Here is a 20,178-nt window from a genome sequence, read left to right as displayed (position 1 = left end):
AAGATTTTTTGTTGACAATGATTAAAGTGTCAGTATTCTTGTAATGAGTCGATGAGTAGGTTCAATTTACTTCTAATTTCTAGAACTTATGTTAGTATGTATATTATAATCTAGAGTTTGGTCACGTCTCATATATCGCAACTAAAACTATCTATAGTTTGAAATTACTTTTTAATTTTATTTTTATAGAATAATGAATTACTTCTACTAGGGTAAATTTGTGAGAAAAAATGATTATACAGGAATAGTTACTCTTTGCGGATAATTAAACTCCATTTTCCATTTAAAAAAAAGAAAAGAAAAAAGGAAGGCTGCCATAGGATCTAGAAGCTTTATTTTAACTTTTTACCGCGATGATGTTGCAAAAGGAGTAAAAAGTTTAGGCGCGCTTCAGGTACATGAAGTCTCACAATTCAGAGCAGTAGGGAGAAAGAAGGAATGGCGGTGCTAGTGAAGATGATAGTGCTCCTCGTCTTCGTGCTCCTCTTCGCTGAATCTTTTGGTACTCCTCTTCGCTGTAGAGTCTAGACTTTTTTGTGTTGATTGCGTGCGTTTTCTTTACCAAGCTTCGAAATTATCCCGAATCGAACTTGTTCTGTGCTTGATTTATGAGTTCAAAACTGTGAAATCTACATCTGCATTACCGGTTTGGTTATACAATTTCTGATTCTTTCTCAATTTTGGTTAGCATTCTTGTCAACTTTAATTTGGTGAGGCCGGGTTCCGTTTTTGATTATTCTTTCTCAATTTTGGTTAGGATCGTGTGTGGATGATGAGGTGATTGGTATCCATCTCGGAACCACTTATTCGTCGGTGGCCGTGTACAAGAATGGTCAGGTCGAGATGATACCGAATGACAGAGGCAGTAAGATCACACCCTGATGATGGCAAGTGCTTGGTTGGAGAGGAGGCAAGGAACTTAGCCCCCTTCAACCCAGAGCGTACGGTGTTTGATGTAAAGCTGCTCATGGGAAGAAAGTAGGCAAACTTCTTCTTCTTCATGTTAATTATATAGTTTTATTTGTTTTCTTTTTCTTTTGTTTCCATGTTGTACAAGGTTTAATTATTGCTTTTAATTTGGTGGGAATAGATTTGATGATGCTATGGTTCAGAGCAGAATTGATTTCTTACCCTTCAAGGTTGTCAACAAAAATGGAAAGGCTTGTGTTGAGTTGAAGATAAGAGGTGCAACGCATGTGTTTACCCCTGAAGAGATTAGTGCTAGAATATTAATTAAGATGAAAGAATCAGCTCAATCTTATTTGGGGAAGAAGATTCATTTCGCTGTCATAGCCGTTCCAGGTATTGTTTAGGATTACTCATCCTGCTTTACGTACCCTCCATATTTGCTTGTGCTTGCATTTTTGGTTCGATTGGAAGTGGCCGGTTATATAGCTAGTCTGATTTAATAAATTTTGGGATGACAAGTATGAGGTTAATCTGATAGATGTGTGGTATTCTTCAGCTGCATCTACATACCAGTGTTGTCCTGACCTATTGAGTAACTTGCAGTGAGAATTTGTTGATGCACTTTCGGGTGAAGACTAGTACAGCTCTTTTGATAGCTTAGAAGTAGCTTCTTTGATAGCTTTGGGTATTGCTTGTGATCTTGCTGGTCAAGAGTACTGCAACCTTTTTGTACACTAACTATATACTTGTTATCTGTAGCTCACTTTACCCAATCCCAAAGGTTGGCTACATTGGATGCAGCCACCATTGCAGGCCTCAATGTGGCTCGGCTAATCAATGAGCCTACTGCTGCAGCTATTGCCTTCAGTATGGCAAAGAGAGGAGAAAGCATTTTTGTATTTGACATGGGTGGCGGTTCATATCTTCTTAGCACGTTAACCACTAATGATGGCATTGCTGAGTTAAAGCATAGTGGAGGTACTCAAGTGCTTGGACACTTGGCGGATAGGCTAAATGATCATTTCATCAGTTTGATCAAGAGGATATACAAGAAGGATGTAAAAAAATCAAAGAAGCTTGTGAGGAAGCTTTTAATGCAGTGTGAGCAGGCTCAAAAAGCCTTGAGAACCCAGCCCCAAGTGCATTTGGACATTAAATCCATTATTGATGGTAATTTGTTATCCGTTTTTCTATGTTACTAGTTTCATGCATGGCATGTCATTAAAGAATCTCACTGATTGATATTTTTGCAGACCTCCTATTTGTTGATGGCTCTCCTCTCAGCCTTGGCATCGATCAAAATGGTATAATGGCAGCGTTTATTCCAAAGAACACCCGTATCCCGACAAAGATGCTTATGCTTGTTGAATTTGACACATGGAAGGATGGCAATAGGACTTTGGAGGTCTATGCCGGTGCACGACCATTGACAAAGGATTGCATTGCAATTGGAGTGATTCATCTAAAACGTGTAACTACTAGACCATCATGGTAATTAGATATCGGAAGTGTAGCTACTAGATCATGGTAATTAGTCTGTTACTAACTTGTTAACTAAAAATCTCCTTGAATTTTGCAGGGAACCTCCCAAAGCAAGTGTTACATTTAGAGTTGATGCCATTGGCATCTTAAATGTGAAAGTAAAGGCAGAGGACACCATGGAATCTGCCTCCATAATGATTGACATCAGGGCACATTTCAGCTTGGAAAAGGTTGACAAGATGGTGAAGGAGGCCCAGGAATTCGCAGAAGAGGACGACAAATTGTTGAGGAATGCAGTTGCAAAGAATGAATTTCTCACCTACTTGTCACGAAAGCGGTGGCGTTGGTTTCATCAGAAAAAGTACCGAGTTGAGATGGACTCCATTGACCAAAGGGTGATTTTTACCACAATAAAGGAGACTGTAGAATGGTTAGTAGATAATGAAGATGCAGAGGCAGATGACTTTGATGCCAAGATGAAGGAAGTGAAAGAGGTACTGGATCCAATCAAGGTTCACTATTCCCCTACAACTTCTAGTCAATCCCATAGTGAGTTGTAATTCGTTTGAAGATGGGATCTATAGAATCATATGAGTAGGATGTATTTGATTAAAAGAGTATAGTGAGAACTAATGGAACACTTTTGAGATGCCTCGAAATTGCAGTTATGCAATACTGGAGGCGGTGACGAGCCCCATTGATAAGCTAGCTGCTGTTGAGATAAAAAAAAAATCACAAACCCAATTCAACAAGGGCCTTTATATAGACAATATACGGCGTTGCTTTTTGCATGAAAATAACATAACAAGCTCACTTGTTTGTTCAAAAGATGAAGCAATGGAGATAAAGATACTGGTTCAAATCATTGTGATGACTACTTGGTTTCCTAATTATCACCAACAAAATAACCAATGAGAAACATGTATAGCACAACCTTGTCATTCAAATTGAAGTGAAGGCAGATAATTTGGATATTTGCATTTGAATTCAACTTCAAGGTCATCAAACTTCAACGAACAAGTGGTTGATTAATTGAAAAAGAATAGGCGTTCAGATAATGTCCAAGGTGGTTAGTTGGATATTTTCAATTATGATAAGATCAAATGTAAGCTAGCCATAACGAATTCAATTTAAATCCCAGTAGGTTGATGGGAGTGGACCAAAGGCCTACAAACTTGGTCAAACCGATTGACATGATTTTAAATTCAAATTGAAGTCATACTTGACTCTACCTCATCCATCACTTCTCTATAAAAAGAAGGCAAGTAGAAGCAACGAAGGGGAGGGAGGGGAAAGAAAAAAAAAAAACAGAGAGCAGAAAAGCCATAGGGCAGCTAGCAGAGAGAAACAGGCAGGGGGAGAAGGAAAAGAAAAACAGTAAGCAAGGGAGGAGCAGAGAAAGAAAAGGAAGGGAAGAAGAGAAAATTCGAAGCTAAGAACAGACCACGAGAAGCGTAGTGGGTGATCATGTAAGACTATGAGCACTCCGAACAAGAAGTTGATGGTCTATCCTCTCTCCAAGAGTCCCTCGTTGCTCTCATCCTCACAAATCTCACCAACAGACACAAAGTCGACATCAAGTCCTCATTCATAGCTGCGGTGTCACTCCATGCTCACTTTTATTTTTCGATGTTTATATGGTGGTGTGTCCTGCATATAGGCGACGAAAACATATTGTGAGCCTAGAGAGAGTATAGAACTTCACTTCTACCTTTTAATGCCTTTATAGCAGTGCGTCCTGCGTATAGGTGAAAGCAAAGTGAGATACTGAGTAGTGACTACCTAACAACAGGAGGAAGCTGGTAATACGCAGATGTCAACAAGACAGAGTTACAGCATTGACCCTCTAACAAGTTAAAGAAACACCTTTCAACAAATGATTGTGCTCTTCCGACAAAGGACCACTGGATCAGGGAATGTAAACCACACAAGCAACAATAACGATCAGAGGCAACAAGCTTCGAATTGTAGCTCTTGTGTCGTCAATGTTCAAGGTAATAAACCTTGGCAACAAAGTCATCTCTTGTACCAATGAGTCTGAGGCTTGCAAATGAAAAACAACTATTGCACTACTATCATGACGGAAAGCAGACGAAGCTACATGGCCCATGGCAACCTCTCTCTCTTAATACCGAAGCTCCACACGCCACAGCTCCACTTTTGTCACATTGAAAGAGATATTGATCACTTGTTTTGCAAATCACACAAACAAATAACAAAGTCCCAGCCACGCTAAATTCCATGCTTGTCGTTGATGCTCAGTTTGCTGTAAAACAAGATTGTAAAATTCAATATATAATTTAGAGAAAAATTCAGCTACCGTCCCCAAACTATTTTGCCAAGGCCAATTTGATACCCGAACTCTCAAAAGTATCAATGTGATACCCAAAGACCTAAATTGGTATCAACGTGATACTTCAGTCCAAAATTTCTGACGGCGCCGTCTGTTTGCTGATGTGGCAAGCACATGGGTAAAAAAAAAAAGTGAAATGACCAATTTACCCTTCTTCTTTTTTTTATAGAAAAATTCATCTACTGTCCCCAAACTATTTTGTCAAAGCCAATTTGATACCCAAACTCTCAAAAGTATCAATGTGATACCTAAATACCTAAATTGGTATCAACGTGATACTTCCGTCCAAAATTCTGACGGCGTCGTCTGTTTGCTAACGTGGCAAGCACGTGGGTCTAAAAAAAAAGTGAAATGACCAATTTACCCTCTTTTTTTTTTGTTAATTCATTTTTTTTCCTTTTCTTTTCATTTCTTTTTCTTCCTTCTTCTTCTTCTGGGATTTTCTTCTTCTTCTTCTTAGGGTTTTGCGGCACCAAGCAGCTTGGGGCTGAAGCTCCCAATCGAACCCGATACCGGTCGAAGAACCTGTTGGTGCTGGGATGATCAACGACCCGTCGGTGTAAATTGGGGCCGCCGAGTTGTTGAGCGAGACGAGGCGTTCAGCCGGAAGGTACCGTGAGAGAGTGGTCGTCGAGGCGGAGTACGTACGGTCTCCGAAGGGAAGGCTGTCCAGTTCTAGGGAAGCCATTTTAGCTATTCTTCTTCTTCTTCTTCTCTCTCCTGCTCTCTCTCTCTCTCTCCTCTCCTTCTCCTCCGCCCAAACCATCACTAACGCCGCCGAGATCCTCTCAAATTCCTGCTACAAATCCATCTCCCTCGCACTCCTGTGGATTAATCACCTCCTCCCATCGCTTTCCCTGTCTGATCACTCAAGTCCCTCCCGTTCGGGGCCAAGATCGCTACCATGCTCGACGACCACTCTCTCACGGTACCTTTCGGCTGAACGCCTCGTCTCGCTCAACAACTTGGCAGCCCCAATTTACGCTGACGTGTCGTTGATCATCTCAGCACCAGCAGGTTCTTCAACCGGTATCGGGTTTGATTGGAAGCTTCAGCCCCAAGCTGCTTGGTGTCGTGAAGCCCTAAGAAGAAGAAGAAGAAAATCCCAGAAGAAGAAGAATGAAGAAGAAGAAGGAAGAAAAAGAAATGAAAAGAAAAGGAAAAAAATGAATTAACAAAAAAAAGGGTAAATTGGTCATTTCACTTTTTTTTTGGGACCCACATGCTTGCCACGTCAGCAAACAAACAGCGCCGTCAGAATTTTGGACGGAAGTATCACGTTGATACCAATTTAGGTATTTGGGTATCGCATTGATACTTTTGAGAGTTCGGGTATCAAATTGGCTTTGGCAAAATAGTTTGAGGATGGTAGATGAATTTTTCTAAAAAAAAGAAGGGTAAATTGGTCATTTCACTTTTTTTGTGACCCATGTGCTTGCCACGTCAGCAAACAGACGACGCTGTCAGAAATTTTGGACGGAAGTATCACGTTGATACCAATTTAGGTCTTTGGGTATCACATTGATACTTTTGAGAGTTCGGGTATCAAATTGGCCTTGACAAAATAGTTTGGAGACGGTAGCTAAATTTTTCTCTATAATTTAATGGCTCTTCTTTCATTCTTGGACATGCGCAAGCTTTTTGCCACCACCCAAATGATGGGACACGGGTCCATTCATCCAAGAGGCAATTGATGGATTCCTAGCTAAAGTGATGTTAATGGTTGGATCCGTTGGGGATCTAATTAACGTAAAGAGAGAGATAGAGATTGACACAAGATGTATAGTGGTTCGCCTCAGCATGAGCGGGAGACTACGTCCACTTGAAAGCTATACTAGTTCGTCGAGCCTTGCGGCCTAACAAGATTACAAGAGATGTAATGAATGTGTTGAGTTGTGGGAGGAGGCATTCCTTTTATAGATGAATGAATGCTTCTCATTTACTTGTTCTTCGATGTGGGACAAGCAAAGTTACTATTCTAGTCTATTTAACATGTAGAAAGCTATGTTTGTGAGGGCAACTTTGCAAGGGCGGAAAGGTGGCTTCCCGGTGGCGGATTTGTGACTTCCGGATACCGTGGCGTAGCTTGAACATAGGGCTACACGATGGATGTCGCGGTTGGGCCTTGCCATGTCTCGTGGATGTCCCAAAGTGGGTGTTACTTATGCTTGGTGATGATAGCAAACTAGTCTTGCTAGTGTAGGTATGAACAAGTCCCCGAAGTCCCCGAGTAAGAGTAGCTTCTTGGTTGGGGAGTTCAAATCATGAAGTCATCAAGCATAAGTAACATCCGAGAGGCGCACGGCCTCTACAAGTCCCCGAGCTCCGCAAGCAAGAAGGGACTCGCTATCCTGCATCACAAAAGACCAAAAAAAAATCGTATATGTAGTTACATCGGAGGTGCACAACCATAGACTCGTGGAGCCCGGAGGCTAGACCACAGATAAGAAAATGTGAACAAGTGTAGTGCCCGGAGGCTAGACCACATGTAAGAAGCATTGTGAACCGAGAGCGCAACTAAAACATGTTGGATAAGTGTAGCGAGTTAGGTGTTCGAGCAAGTTAGGTGTAGGCGCTGTATGAGCGTGCAGGGCGTAGCCCAAGCGAGTCGCGGCCATGCTTTGATACCTAAGCGAGTCATAACCGTTTCGCAAGCATTTATCCGAGCATGTTTAATTGAGCTATAAGTGTCACAAGGTTCTAGATGAATGTCACATGAAAGTGAATTTAAGCATGTATGTGTGTAGCATGTACTTGTAGAAAAGTTGCTATGAACATGTTGTAGGCATGCTTAAGTGTTATAGAGACATGTATAGTCATGGCATCGGCGGTAGCTCAAATTGTAAGAGCGTAAAGACAAGATGGTGTGACTTATCTTGTGCCGATTTGGAGTGAGTTGAAGTTGGAGTTGTCCAAGCATGGCCTTGTGGCGGATAAAGTATTGCCTTGCAAAAATAGATGATTAATATGCGGATGTGTAAAATCAACATAAATAATTTGCATATACATCCACTTGGAGTGTCAAAATTGTGGGGAATGAAACCCATTACGTGCAACGATGAAAAAGATCCATGGCGGTAAAATTGTTTTGATATATGCATGTAGCCGCCTATATACATGTGTGTACATGTTCCTGCCCATAAGATATATGTTTATAAGCATGAGCTCAATTAGTGGACCGATAGCAATCGAAGGATGGCAACAAAATAAGAGGCACTATACATGACGTCCGCATGTAACAAAGCATGAATGAACGTGATGTTGGCATCACAGAAACCAAATTATAGAGTCATGCATGGCAGGCATGCATATATTGCTTCTAGCACGTTCACCACATATAAGGTCAATAACATAAGCAGAGATGTATGTAAAGTGGAGAGGTGTCCCATGTAGTAAGTGTTCGTGGCCACCAATAATGAGGGATGGCAGAAGCACGTGGTGCTTTAAGAGTAAGGAGAAGGTTGGATGTGGGGGAGGGGGAGAACTTAGCTTGCCGTAGAGAGAGAGCTGCCCAGATACTACTGACCAATTGAGGGCCAGCGGAGGAGTTCCGCCAATGGCGTAACAGAGGCCGGAGTGGGTTATGCGTCACGGCGCCCAGCGGTGCCTCATTATGATCGAAGATAGCACTTGGAGCTCGGCGGAGGATGGAGCTAGAGGTGGTGTTGGGCGGGGAAGTTGGGCGGTGGTTTTGCCGCTGGGAGATCTTGGCGGACCGTGGCAGGAGCTGCTGTTATGCTGGCGGTAAGCTCTAGCGGAGGCAGATGCAAGCGGAGGAGGTGGTCAGCGGTGCCCTTGGAGCATGGAGGAGTAGTGGAGAATGCCGGCGGGGCACCAGTTCCGCGGTGAACCAGTTCGGCGGAGATGGAGCCCAAGAGTTCAGCGGGGACCCTTCCGGCTGTGAAGCGCAGGGGTGGTCGGTGGAGCGTTTGTTTATGAGTTGGGCGGTGGTGTGCCGCCGGTGATCCCCAGCGGTGGAGGTCGGCGGAGACTCGAAGGTTGCCGCTGACGAAGCTCGGCGGAGCGGAGCTCCAAGTTCAGCGGAGCGGGGCTACGCGGAACTGGCTAGCGGAGCGGTGCTGGCAGTCTGCGTGGGTGCAAGCTCGGCGGATATGTGAGGCAGCGGAGCTTTTGGGTGGCGGAGACTCGAAGGTCGGCGGTGCCATGCGTAGCGGAGGATTTGCAGCGGAGCGGAGTGTAGCAGAGCGGAGCTGCGAAGGGCAGCGGAGGAGGCTGCGAGCTTGCAGCGGAGCTGGTGTCCAGACTGCAGTTGGACGAGACCGGAGCAGCTGGGCCAGCGGAGCTGCAGGTGAGCTGCAAGGCGAGACCGTGCAGCGTAGCCTAGCGGAGCTTGTGGGGAGTGGGCTTCGAGCTGCGAAGTGCAGCGGGAGTTGAAGCGCCAGCGTGTATGCGAAGCCTGGCGGAGCAGCTGCAGGTAGTGGGTGTGACGAGATGGAAGTTTTGGCGGGAAAAGCTAGCAGTGCAGCGGATCTTCCCCGGCGGAGCACAGTTCAGCGGTGCACAGAGCAATTTCCTGGGTGCCTAGAGAAAATTGTGCTGCCCAGAAATTTTTATTTTTATTTATTTTTATTTTTTTAATGTTCAGCGGTTGACCTTCATGGGTTGGGCGTTGACCAACCCTTGACTGGCGTTGACCAGTCATGTTGAGCGTTGACCAAGTGTGACCAACTCCGCTGGGCGTTGACCAACCCCGCCGGGTGTTGACCGGCCCCGATTTGATGTTGAACGAGCGTTGATCGGCCAAAGCTCGTGGTAGGTGACGAAGCCTTTGCGTGTCGGCTTCCCACAGACGGCGCCAATGTTAATGGTTGGATCCGTTGGGGATCTAATTAACGTAAAGAGAGAGATAGAGATTGACACAAGATGTATAGTGGTTCGCCTCCGCATGAGCGGGAGACTACGTCCACTTGAAAGCTATACTAGTTCGTCGAGCCTTGCGGCCTAACAAGATTACAAGAGATGTAATGAATGTGTTGAGTTGTGGGAGGAGGCATTCCTTTTATAGATGAAGGAATGCTTCTCATTTACTTGTTCTTCGATGTGGGACAAGCAAAGTTACTATTCTAGTCTATTTAATATGTAGAAAGCTATGTTTGTGAGGGCAACTTTGCAAGGGCGGAAAGGTGGCTTCCCGGTGGCGGATTTGTGACTTCCGGATACCGTGGCGTAGCTTGAACATAGGGCTACACGATGGATGTCGCGGTTGGGCCTTGCCATGTCTCGTGGATGTCCCAAAGTGGGTGTTACTTATGCTTGGTGATGATAGCAAACTAGTCTTGCTAGTGTAGGTATGAACAAGTGATAACAAATTAAGGACTGGATGAGGCAAATTGAAGACCAAAGTCCAGCGCTCCTTGTGCGGCATACAATAAAAATAATTGGTTAATATATTTGAAGTTGATATTTCAAATTGTACACACAAAAGCCAAAATACCAAGTGGGCCTCTGTGGAAGCAAGCGGGTGACATCACAAGCCCGTTTGGACCCAAACTCAAATCCTCGTCTCGGTGTCCAGATCAAATGTTCGTCTTCAAGTAGTATATCTTCGGTGCAAGTTTCAGAGCCCAGCATGTTAGACACCTCACTAAATTTGGGGTGTACACAAAATATTCAAATGGACGGATCCAACAAAAATATCGTTAATAAATCCGTAGAAAACCAAAAACAATCCAAACTCCATGAACTATGGTAGTCTGATCTCGCAAAGGGTAATAGGCAATCTAGCAACCCACTAGATGCAACCGCAACTCCAAACAGAATTCCTGACTCCACCAGTCAAATTTGTCAGTCTCAAATGAATCAATGACTCTAGTCAAATTCTCCAAATACTAGAAAAATCAAATTCATTCTCAAATCACACAAATAAAGTCCAACTCAAATTCAAGGGCTTTAAACCCTCTCCCAAACACAAATTCAAAAATAAATGGGTTATCTACCCATTTAAATTCTAATTGCTGATATTACACGTGGTCTGATCCCGCAAAGGGTAATAGGGTATGTAGGCAATGTAGAACCAAATTTATCTAGATGCAACTACGTCATAAACACAAAATCGAATCTCTGGTCCACTTCAACCAAACTCGTCCCAAACACTATTCTCATTCCAAAATCAAAACCCTCCAATGAGTAATCCACTCATTGGAACTCTTGAACTACGAGTAGTTTGATCCCTCTACAATGGTACGCAGGTAACCCATTCAAATATCCGAGTGCAGCCTCAAAAACAAACAAACACACATCATATCAATTGGTTTCTTCATAAATGGAATTAAAGGGTGTTTCCCTGTAACAAGGAATTGTAATTAAGAGACACATTCTGTCTTAAATGAGTCGAACCAAAATGATTAAAACTCTATTTTTTTAATGAATATGAGTGAAATTATATTTGTTGACATTTTCGTTCACTGTGTGTAATTTTTACTCAATAGCTGCTAGCCCATTGAGAAAAGTTTCCAGATATAAATGGCACCAAGTCACAAGCAGCAAAAGAGAGAGCCAATTAAGCTTTCTTCTCTAATTCTAGAGCAAGCAGCACTTCGATCATCCACAGCTAGCTTCTTGACAACATCGCAAGTCCACCTGATCGACCAGCGAGGCCATTTTTGCCAAGGTAGAGGATTGGAACTAGTTTTGCTTCTATTTCATAATGTTAGGAATTATTGAAAATGGACTCCACACTCCTCAAGTGAAAGTGCTTTTGCGTATGACAGCCATGACTGATGCCCTTTAAGATCATCCTTATATCCGAACCAATTGCAATCTATTACTGAAGAATTCAAGAATCAAATTACGATTGTTCATCTAGGAAAAAGAATAGAAGAAAGCTAAACATCCCAGATCAAAGAAGCATCGTAGCTAAATTAGCAACCGAATTATATGTCATTCAACTACCAACTGGTAAACGTACCGATTACCGAACTATCTGAAACATGATACTTGGACTACCCAAAGGGAAAAAAAAATATCAGCATAGGAATAAGACATGGATAACAGAAAACACTCAGCACCTTTAGCTACATGTGCTTTAAAATCCAATTTTGCCACTCCAATTCTAAATTTTTATGTCGCATATACTCAAGCTTAACCTTTATGTTACCAAGTGATCGATAAACAAAGGCAACCCAACATAAATTCGGAATTGAAAATGAGGTCTCGATCGAAGCATAAAATTTGGCCAAACATGATACTGTGTATATTAAAACTGTTGTTGGAGGAAATTCCCATAATGACAATAAAATTATATGTATATGACATACAACTATGCATTGTTGAATTATCCATATTTATGAATATGTATATCTGTATATATGTGCATACATATGGAATTGTAGACTTAGGGATGTGCTTAAAGATAGATATTAATGAGACTACATGCATATGTAGCGTTATTCTCAAAATATATAAAACTCAAATTAGTACTACGTACTGCATATATATCTTAATAGAAAGTTCCCACAAATGCGCGCATCATTACCTAAAACGCAATATTGAACATTTGAACTTGATCATAACCTCCATCGATCTAATTAGTTTGAACGATATTTTGTTTGTTTCTCTTCTTTTGAGTGATTCTTTTAGAGCTCCAATTCTTTTCTTTTCTTTAGTCCTTCACAAAGGGAAATAGAAAAGAAGGACCACCCTACACAAAAAGCGCACCTAGCTAACAAATTTTGTAAGAACGGTGCTGACATTCTATATTCTATATATATTAAAGAAGATTGTCTACGGTACATTAATATACCGATACATTAAGTAGACTAGTTCAATACAGAGGTAGACTAGCTCAGTACAAGGGTAGACTAGTCTACTTATGCTGAAGTCAGTCTACCCTTGTACCGAGCTAGTCTACCTCTATATTGAACTAGTCTACTTGATGTGTCGGTACATTAATGTACTGTAGTCTTTTCCATATTAAAAGATGGAGTGCCTGGTACTGATCATACAACGGCTTAGTAACAGTTGCGGCTCCGAGCCGAGCCGGTATATTAGATGACCATTTTGTGCTCTTTTTGTAATAAAATTATTGCCATTTGCCCTAGATATAAACTTTGCGCCTTTTTTTTTTTTTTTTTTCCGTTCTCTTGCTCTCCTGAATGAATAGTTTCCCCTGTGTTCTGCTTCATTCGCCGAGTATATACTGAAAGTCCAAAGTCACGGTAGCAAGACAGCAAACTATGAGGTGCGTACGTAGTTGCTTTTTGTTAATCTTTCGTGTTTGTGATTATCACCTAATTTCAATTTCTTTTGTAACCAGTTCGCTTGCAAAATCTGCTTCCTTATTAGGTTTTCAAAGAATCTGAATCACGGTGGATTTGCCGTAGAACTTATGGGTTTGTCTCCTTGAGCAACCGAGAGGGATGTCTATGATTTCTTCTCCTTCTCTAGCTCAATTGAAAGAGTTGAAATGGTGAGGTATAGATGAGCAATTTGTGCGAGAGCTCATAATTTTACCTTTTTTTTTTTATTTTCGGTGCATCATATTTTTGTGGTTTGGTTTGAAAAATTACATATCCGGTGAATGTGCATGTACTGCCTATGTAACGTTGAAGGATCCGTACTCTCACGAGACTGCTTGCTTGCTATGTGCAGTCTTTCCTCAACTCATTGCCCTTTATTAATAAATGTTAATATCACTGGGGAAGCCAAAGTTATTTTGTCGTTGCTTTAATAGTTTAATGCATGTTGTTGTGTTTTAATACTTCAAACTATTTTAGTAGCTCATAATTTGGAGGAAAGGGGAAGCAGATATGTAATGATTAATATGTTTGCTTTGGTCAGCTTCCTGGTTTATGTAGAAATGCTGAATGAGAAATAATTATAGTTAATATAAATTGATTGTAAGTCTACGATTGGTCATTTATGGCGTGAGAAAATATGTTGCTTTTATTGGATATTTGTGTAAATAAAACTAAATAGTAACTCCCAAAACTATCTGATTTCTAAAAAGTAGTTTCGATGAACTAAGCCTCACCTTGGTTAATAATGGCCAAATGGTCGCATCAGTTGAATCATATATTAGGTAGTGGTTGCTGCAGATAAGATGTTATGGTAGTAGATATCCGGATAACTATGTTTTTCATTCTACCTCTACGGGTTTCTTTCATATTTTTTCTAAATTTTTGTTTGTCTTTAATTGGACAAATGTATTGTGAATCCATAAAAACAATGATGGTTGGAAATCTGGTTATTGGCAATAAGCATCCCATAAGGATTCAAAGGATGTATCAGGCTGCATGGAGCTGGCAATGAAGATAGTTTGGTCAGAAAGTTTCACATCTTTAGCTCGGTGTATGAACTTTGGAAACAATAAGAATCATTATTAGAAGGAAAATGATTTGTGGCCTCAATGAGGCCTAAGATTTATGGCCTCAATATTAGGTGTCATGCCATGTCACCTACACACATCACCTATTTGTCAAATCATGCAATGTAATTCTTGAGAAAAATACAATTTTAGCCTTCCAAAATCTAATGACTCCAAGTTATTTGGATTTTTTTTCTAAAAGAAAAAGTACTTTGTCTTTTTTTCTTTTCTTTTCATTACACTTATGCTTAGATTTAAATAACAATGTCAAGAATAGAAAAATTTCATGTAATTCAATCAATAGATTTGCACATACATTTGATCAATAGATTTGCATAATACATGTATATGAGTTCAACCTTTGTTGCGTTTCTGTAAATTTTGAAAATATAATGTGAAAAATACATAGTTATATCATTATATATGTTCTTATGTTCATTCTCTTCTCTTTATGTAGCTAGGGTTTAAACGTTATATTTTAGTTTGTTATTTTCTGTTTGTTTATTTTCCTTATATTTAGATTGTAGATGATAATTAATGAATGCTACTAACATGAAATTTTTTTTCTTACCTCTTAATTTAGACATATGTATTTTCCAAATTCAATTTATTAATGCTATTTTTTTGGATGAAATTAATCAATAAAGTTATTACCTATTTCTTGACACCTAATTCAATATATTTATGCTATTTGGAAAGAAAAATTATAGGAAAGAATTTAAATAAATGAAGAAAATATTGGTTAAAGAATTTGTACACATATCTCTTAAAATTAATGCATAATTAATAGGTGATTTTTTTTTCGTCACCTAATTAAATTCATTAATGTAATTGATTCACCCCTAACATCTAAAAGGAAATATAAAAGGGTAAAGTTGGTGTTGCAATAGTATGATGTGGCAAGATATATTATGTGAAATGGAAAATAAAATTAGTATTTGCTTACATGGCATGACACCTAGAATTTGAGGCCATAAATCTTAGGCCTCATTGAGGCCCTATATCATTGGCCCTATTAGAAAGAGTGGTTAACTGACTTTGAAATGGACCTTATGTGGATGCAGGAAAGAAGAGAAGCAAAGGCCAGTGGAGAGACAGACTACTAGAACCAAAACTGATATGAAGCAATTAAAGGATACATTAAAAGGATGTGGAGGACTTTTCAGTTTGCATTCAAGGAAGGTCCTGGTGGACATGATGAACGTGCAACAATTTTCCAATTTTTTTTTTTTAAGGGGGGATCAATTAAGCTGCCCAAGCTAGCCCAATGGGTTGTAAAAAGAAACACATAACCAGTCTGATTGACAGGCCCATACAGACAAAAGTTAAAAAGAAAAATTAATTTTCTCCTGGGCTCTAAGAGAGTTAGTATCAGAAAATTAATCCTTAAAACAATAAAAGATAAAACATAGGCCCGATAAGAAGCCCAGCCCACTGCCGAAACCCTAGTTGCTACCATCCAGTTTGCGCCACGAGCCACGCACCGTAGCCAAGGTGCCGCCAAAAACAGAACACCCAGAAATTTCGTCGTGATAAACCGATGCCAAACCAATTCCAAAATATAGATCAAAGGAGAACCAACAACCAAAAGGATGAGATCCCTCACAAAAGCATCATTTTCTCCACCAACAAGACCAAGAAGTAACCACGGCTGTCGACAAGGATCTGAGATCCAGGATATAGAACAAGAACATAAACAGTAACAATGGAGAATGGGGGGTGAAAAACTCATGCGTGAGCACCCATACTTGCCTAGGTAAGTGACATGCACTTTGTGATCGTAGCCATAAGGACCCTCTTGGAGGTTCTGGGTAGAGATAGGAGATGTGTTGTGGGATTGATTGAATTTTGACCTAGAACGTATGGGAATGTTTGATAGTGAGAGGATCGAAAAGAAGAGAACAAAACGAGGAACAGAGTCCTCCCATGCTGGACATCGCCAGAATTTCACCACAATGGGTAACAAAATCACCACAAGGGTGAGAAAGGAGCTGGAACAGCTTAATGAAAAGATGAGCAGTAGGGATGGAGAGAAATTGGGTAAAAGCCAGAGTTGGTATGGCCTCCCCCAACTCTTCCACCGTCAATCTAGATCCAGAAGGATCAAGATCTGGGTGAGAGAGTAGGGGAGGAGGCGGGTTTGTATTTGAGATCTGGTTTCTCTCTCTAGTTTTAGAGAGAGAGGCTCTTCCTTTCCATTTTCAATAATTTTGATCTTTCTAATTGCCTAAATTGTCATATGTATGTGTTGTCTTCAATTCTGAAATTTTGCTTTTCTTCGATATGAGGTTGCCGGCGAGTTTATTTAGAAGTTTTAGTTTTGTTCATTTATATGTGTTGTTAAAAGATTATTAGTTTGATATGTGATATAGTGTTTTTAACATCTCTTTTTTGGTTGTGTTGTTAATGATTATAAGTCCTTTTTACATCTGAAATGTTTGCAAATTGAAATCCTTGGCAACATTTGAACATGTATAACAGATTGGAAAGCCTTTTTTTTCTCTGTTCACAAATCGGTCATAGTCCACTTAAGTTGGAAAGCCTTTTTTAAGCCTTCATTCCCAAAATTATCTATCGTATTTTTATCAATAAACCTTGCATATAAAATGGTTAACAATAACAATCCCACGGCATAGCGCTGGCGCTATTTTCAGTATTATGTATTAGGCCTGGGCATTGATAGGGACGGGCTACTTTTTAGGTATACCCGATCTCGGGCCAGAAAATATGTTTCGGTACGGGCCGGGTCGGTAAGGGACTTTTTGAGATTTGATACCGACGGTATCGAACCTGACCGGTTTCGGGCCAGGCCCAGGCCCAAATACAGGATATTTTTCTTGGTAATCACATCATGGAAAGTTGTGTGCACAATAGGGTACAATAAAGCACTAACGTACCCTCAATGTGACATCATAGAACACCCTTAAGAAATCCACAAACACTTCTGCTTTATCCCAATCTCCACCTTCTGGTGGTCCAACCCTGTTTCTCTTATTCTTGCTTGGTACTACATTCCCATCCTCATAATATTCATCCTCTGGTTCTTTAAAGTAAGCTGCAAAGCTGCTATCCTCATCCTCCAACATCAAAGTAAAAGCCTTCTTGAATTTCAAGCCAACTTCTAGCATGAGATAGGTGCTGTTCCAAGTTTGCACATCTAAACACACCAATCCCCTACATGGAATTTTTTGTCTCTCCACAACCTTCTTAAAAGCCTCCAACTTGTTTGGAGAAGATCTCACAAACTTCACAGCATTCCTAAGTGCCAACACAAACTTCTGCAACCTCTTTAACCCATGTCTCACTATCAAATTAGTGATGTACGTGAGCAGTGCATCTCACATACATATATCTACCATTAAATATTTGCTGGTAATATGAAGACATGTTCATCTTAGAAACAAGCCACTATAAAGTAGACTTGTTTGCAGATGCATTATCAATCGTAATGTACAACACCTTCTCAATCCCCACTGCTGAAAGCATGACTCTATAAGCTTTCCTATAGTTGACCCTTGGTGATTTTGAATTACACATAAACTAATGACCCTCTTATGCATTTTTCAATCATTAATTGTCAACGAAATGGGCTATAAGCACCATATAATTGACATTTTAAACACCTGTCTAAGTGTCAGTGATGAGATTCAACCTATACTACTTCAAAATCTTCTTCAAATCCTTCTTTGAAGTGTCATATATACCTAGAAAGGCTCTGTACAGTTTCCTTCTAAAGGGAACATCAAATAGAGAGCAGACTTTGTCACAAAATCTGTTAAACCCTTTCTTTTCCACAAAACTAAAAGGCAGCTCATCAATCACAATCATCTCTACACAAGCTTCTAGATAATCATCCTGGTTATAAGCTACTCTGGTCAATGTATTGCCCTTTGATTTTTCACCAGCAACATTTTTTTTTAGATTTATCCACATTAGGTGGATAATATCTACAATTCTGGTTTATGTGTCTAATCATACCAGAAGTCCCATTCTTAGAACTATGCATAGCAAAATCTCCTACCTTTCCCCGAAGACAATGTTTGCAATAAGCTCGTTTATGACCAATCTCAATATCATTTGCCTCAGCATTTTTTTGAATCTCAATTTTATTATATTCTTTAAAATGCGCGCCCCAAACAAAACTACATTTGATACCAGATGCAATAGAAGGACACTCACTTACAGATGGAGGAGCTTGAGGTTGACTTGCAGCTTTTGCAACTTCAGTAGCCCGAGGTTGACTAGCAGCTTCAATATGCTGAAATAGTTGTTGCTGTGCTATGGAAGCTTTACCAGTTCGAGGATATATAAGATGGTGATGTTGCTGTGGAAGAATCCTCAAGACCAGAAGCTGTTGGTCGAGGTCGAGCCACTACCTTATTCCCTCTAGACATATTGTTCTTCAACTGTGATGTTGAATTGCAGAATTTGTGATGACTGATGAATGATGATCGTCACGAATTGGTGAATCAAAGACGAGATGAGGATTTTGATGAATTGGTGATGGTTGTGAGAGTGAGAGTGTGAGAGAATTAGGTTCAAGAAGACAAGAATTAAGGATCGAATTAAGACTGATACAGGGAGGGTGAGAGAGCTATTGAGTGGGTGTTGACTGTTATGAGCGTGCATTCAGTGTGCTCATGTCTATACTAGAAGAATAGACTCGGAAATGGACCAATATGTAATCAAATAAATTGAATTAATCAAAATAAATATAATATTTATATAATTCAGTATGGGCCCCGCCCAATTCGGGTTTCAATATATGATACCGAAGCCCATCCCGTTTTAACTGTTTCGGGTTGGGACAGGCCCAAACCGACAAATTCAAAAATCAGTCCCATTCTGTCTGGCCATTTTCCGATTCGGGATCGGACCAGGTTCGGTAACTTTGTTTACTATGCCCAGCCCTATTATATATAAAGGGAACTTCTTCTTTTTTGTCCATTTTAATTGTAACATAAAATTACAATTCTCATATGTTCAAATCAAATTACTGAAAATTGTCTAGTATCATTTAATTTAGTGACATAACTATTTTTTTTTGTAAAATGAGAGATTATGAGTTTAACTCACACACCTAGACTAATCATTGTGCATAAGCAGTTCTGATAGAATTTCGGGAGAGTCTGTTTTCTATTCAAGTACATGATAGAGTAAAGCTGTCAATTCTGACACGACCCGATAACACGACTCAAAACCCGCACGAAATAAAGCAGGTTGAACCCGCACGATTAAAAAGCGGGTCGGCCGTGCGTCAACCCGCCATGACCCATTTAATAAATAGGTCGGCCACGGGTCAACCCGCCAACAGGAAGTGAACTCGTATAACCCAATTATGCTATACTTCTTCTTGAAATTTTGGACGTTTGGAGTATTTGATCATCGGATTAGACAATTTGAAATATTTTGCTTTATTATTATTGGATTTAATTATTTATGAATTATATATAATTATTTATATTCTTCATCTTGTAGAGTTTTTAGTGAATTTAATTAATTTATGCATTTTTTTAGTTAAATGGATCGCATTATTAACCCTTAAAATCATTTTGTCTATCACAACATAACCTATTTATTAAATGGGTTAAGCAGGTTGGAAATGGGTAACCCATTTAACAAATAGGTTGGGTTTGAGTTTTAATTTTTGACATGAATATTAAATGGGTTGGGTTTGAGTTTGTATCTTGCGACACAACAAATATCTTAACCCGACATGACCCATTGACAGCCCTATGATAGAGTACTCTAACCTGTTCTAACCGCTATTAAATCTAATGAAATCACTATCCTTTCAACAACAACTAAAATACGATAATGATTATGTTAGTCCATGTTATTCTAGAATAAAGAGATTTCTTCACTTAAGTTAAAACTTTTTTCGAATTGTTGAAACTGATATCAAAACTAAAAATAGATTAATGAGGGTTAAGACATTATATGGAGTAGTCTCATAAAGGATTGCAATCTTCAAATCATCATTGCGATTTCTGTCATTTGTTTTAGGGTGAGGCTATTTCCAACCTATCAAATACTTTGTTCACCCTACAATTAAGCTTTTATCCTGAAACTTCCAATTTCACCCTCAAATAATTTAGAAAATAAAAAA

At 40.0% G+C, this 20,178-nt stretch overlaps 1 protein-coding gene across 1 annotated transcript; it reads left to right on the top strand.

Annotated features, from left to right (window-relative positions):
* The first annotated feature begins 442 nt into the window (after positions 1-442).
* On the top strand, positions 443-3,024 carry LOC112184663 (endoplasmic reticulum chaperone BiP). Its single transcript, XM_024322912.2, has 6 exons — positions 443-502; positions 758-978; positions 1,091-1,302; positions 1,669-2,079; positions 2,163-2,400; positions 2,489-3,024. Exons 2-6 carry the CDS (start codon positions 854-856, stop codon positions 2,949-2,951), a joined length of 1,449 nt encoding a protein of 482 aa, XP_024178680.2. The 5' UTR covers positions 443-502; positions 758-853; the 3' UTR covers positions 2,952-3,024.
* Positions 3,025-20,178: the final 17,154 nt, after the last annotated feature.

The sequence above is a fragment of the Rosa chinensis genome, chromosome 2, assembly GCF_002994745.2.
Source record: "Rosa chinensis cultivar Old Blush chromosome 2, RchiOBHm-V2, whole genome shotgun sequence".
NCBI classification, from domain to species: Eukaryota; Viridiplantae; Streptophyta; class Magnoliopsida; order Rosales; family Rosaceae; genus Rosa; species Rosa chinensis.
This window is presented reverse-complemented; position numbering and strand designations above follow the sequence as displayed.

Excerpts from the sequence above, each read along its gene's own strand:
- LOC112184663 (XM_024322912.2), top strand. The coding sequence starts at position 854 with ATGACAGAGGCAGTAAGATCACACCCTGATGATGGCAAGTGCTTGGTT. Across the intron at positions 2,080-2,162 it reads CATTAAATCCATTATTGATG|ACCTCCTATTTGTTGATGGC; the intron begins GTAATTTGTTAT and ends ATATTTTTGCAG. Across the intron at positions 2,401-2,488 it reads GTAACTACTAGACCATCATG|GGAACCTCCCAAAGCAAGTG; the intron begins GTAATTAGATAT and ends TGAATTTTGCAG.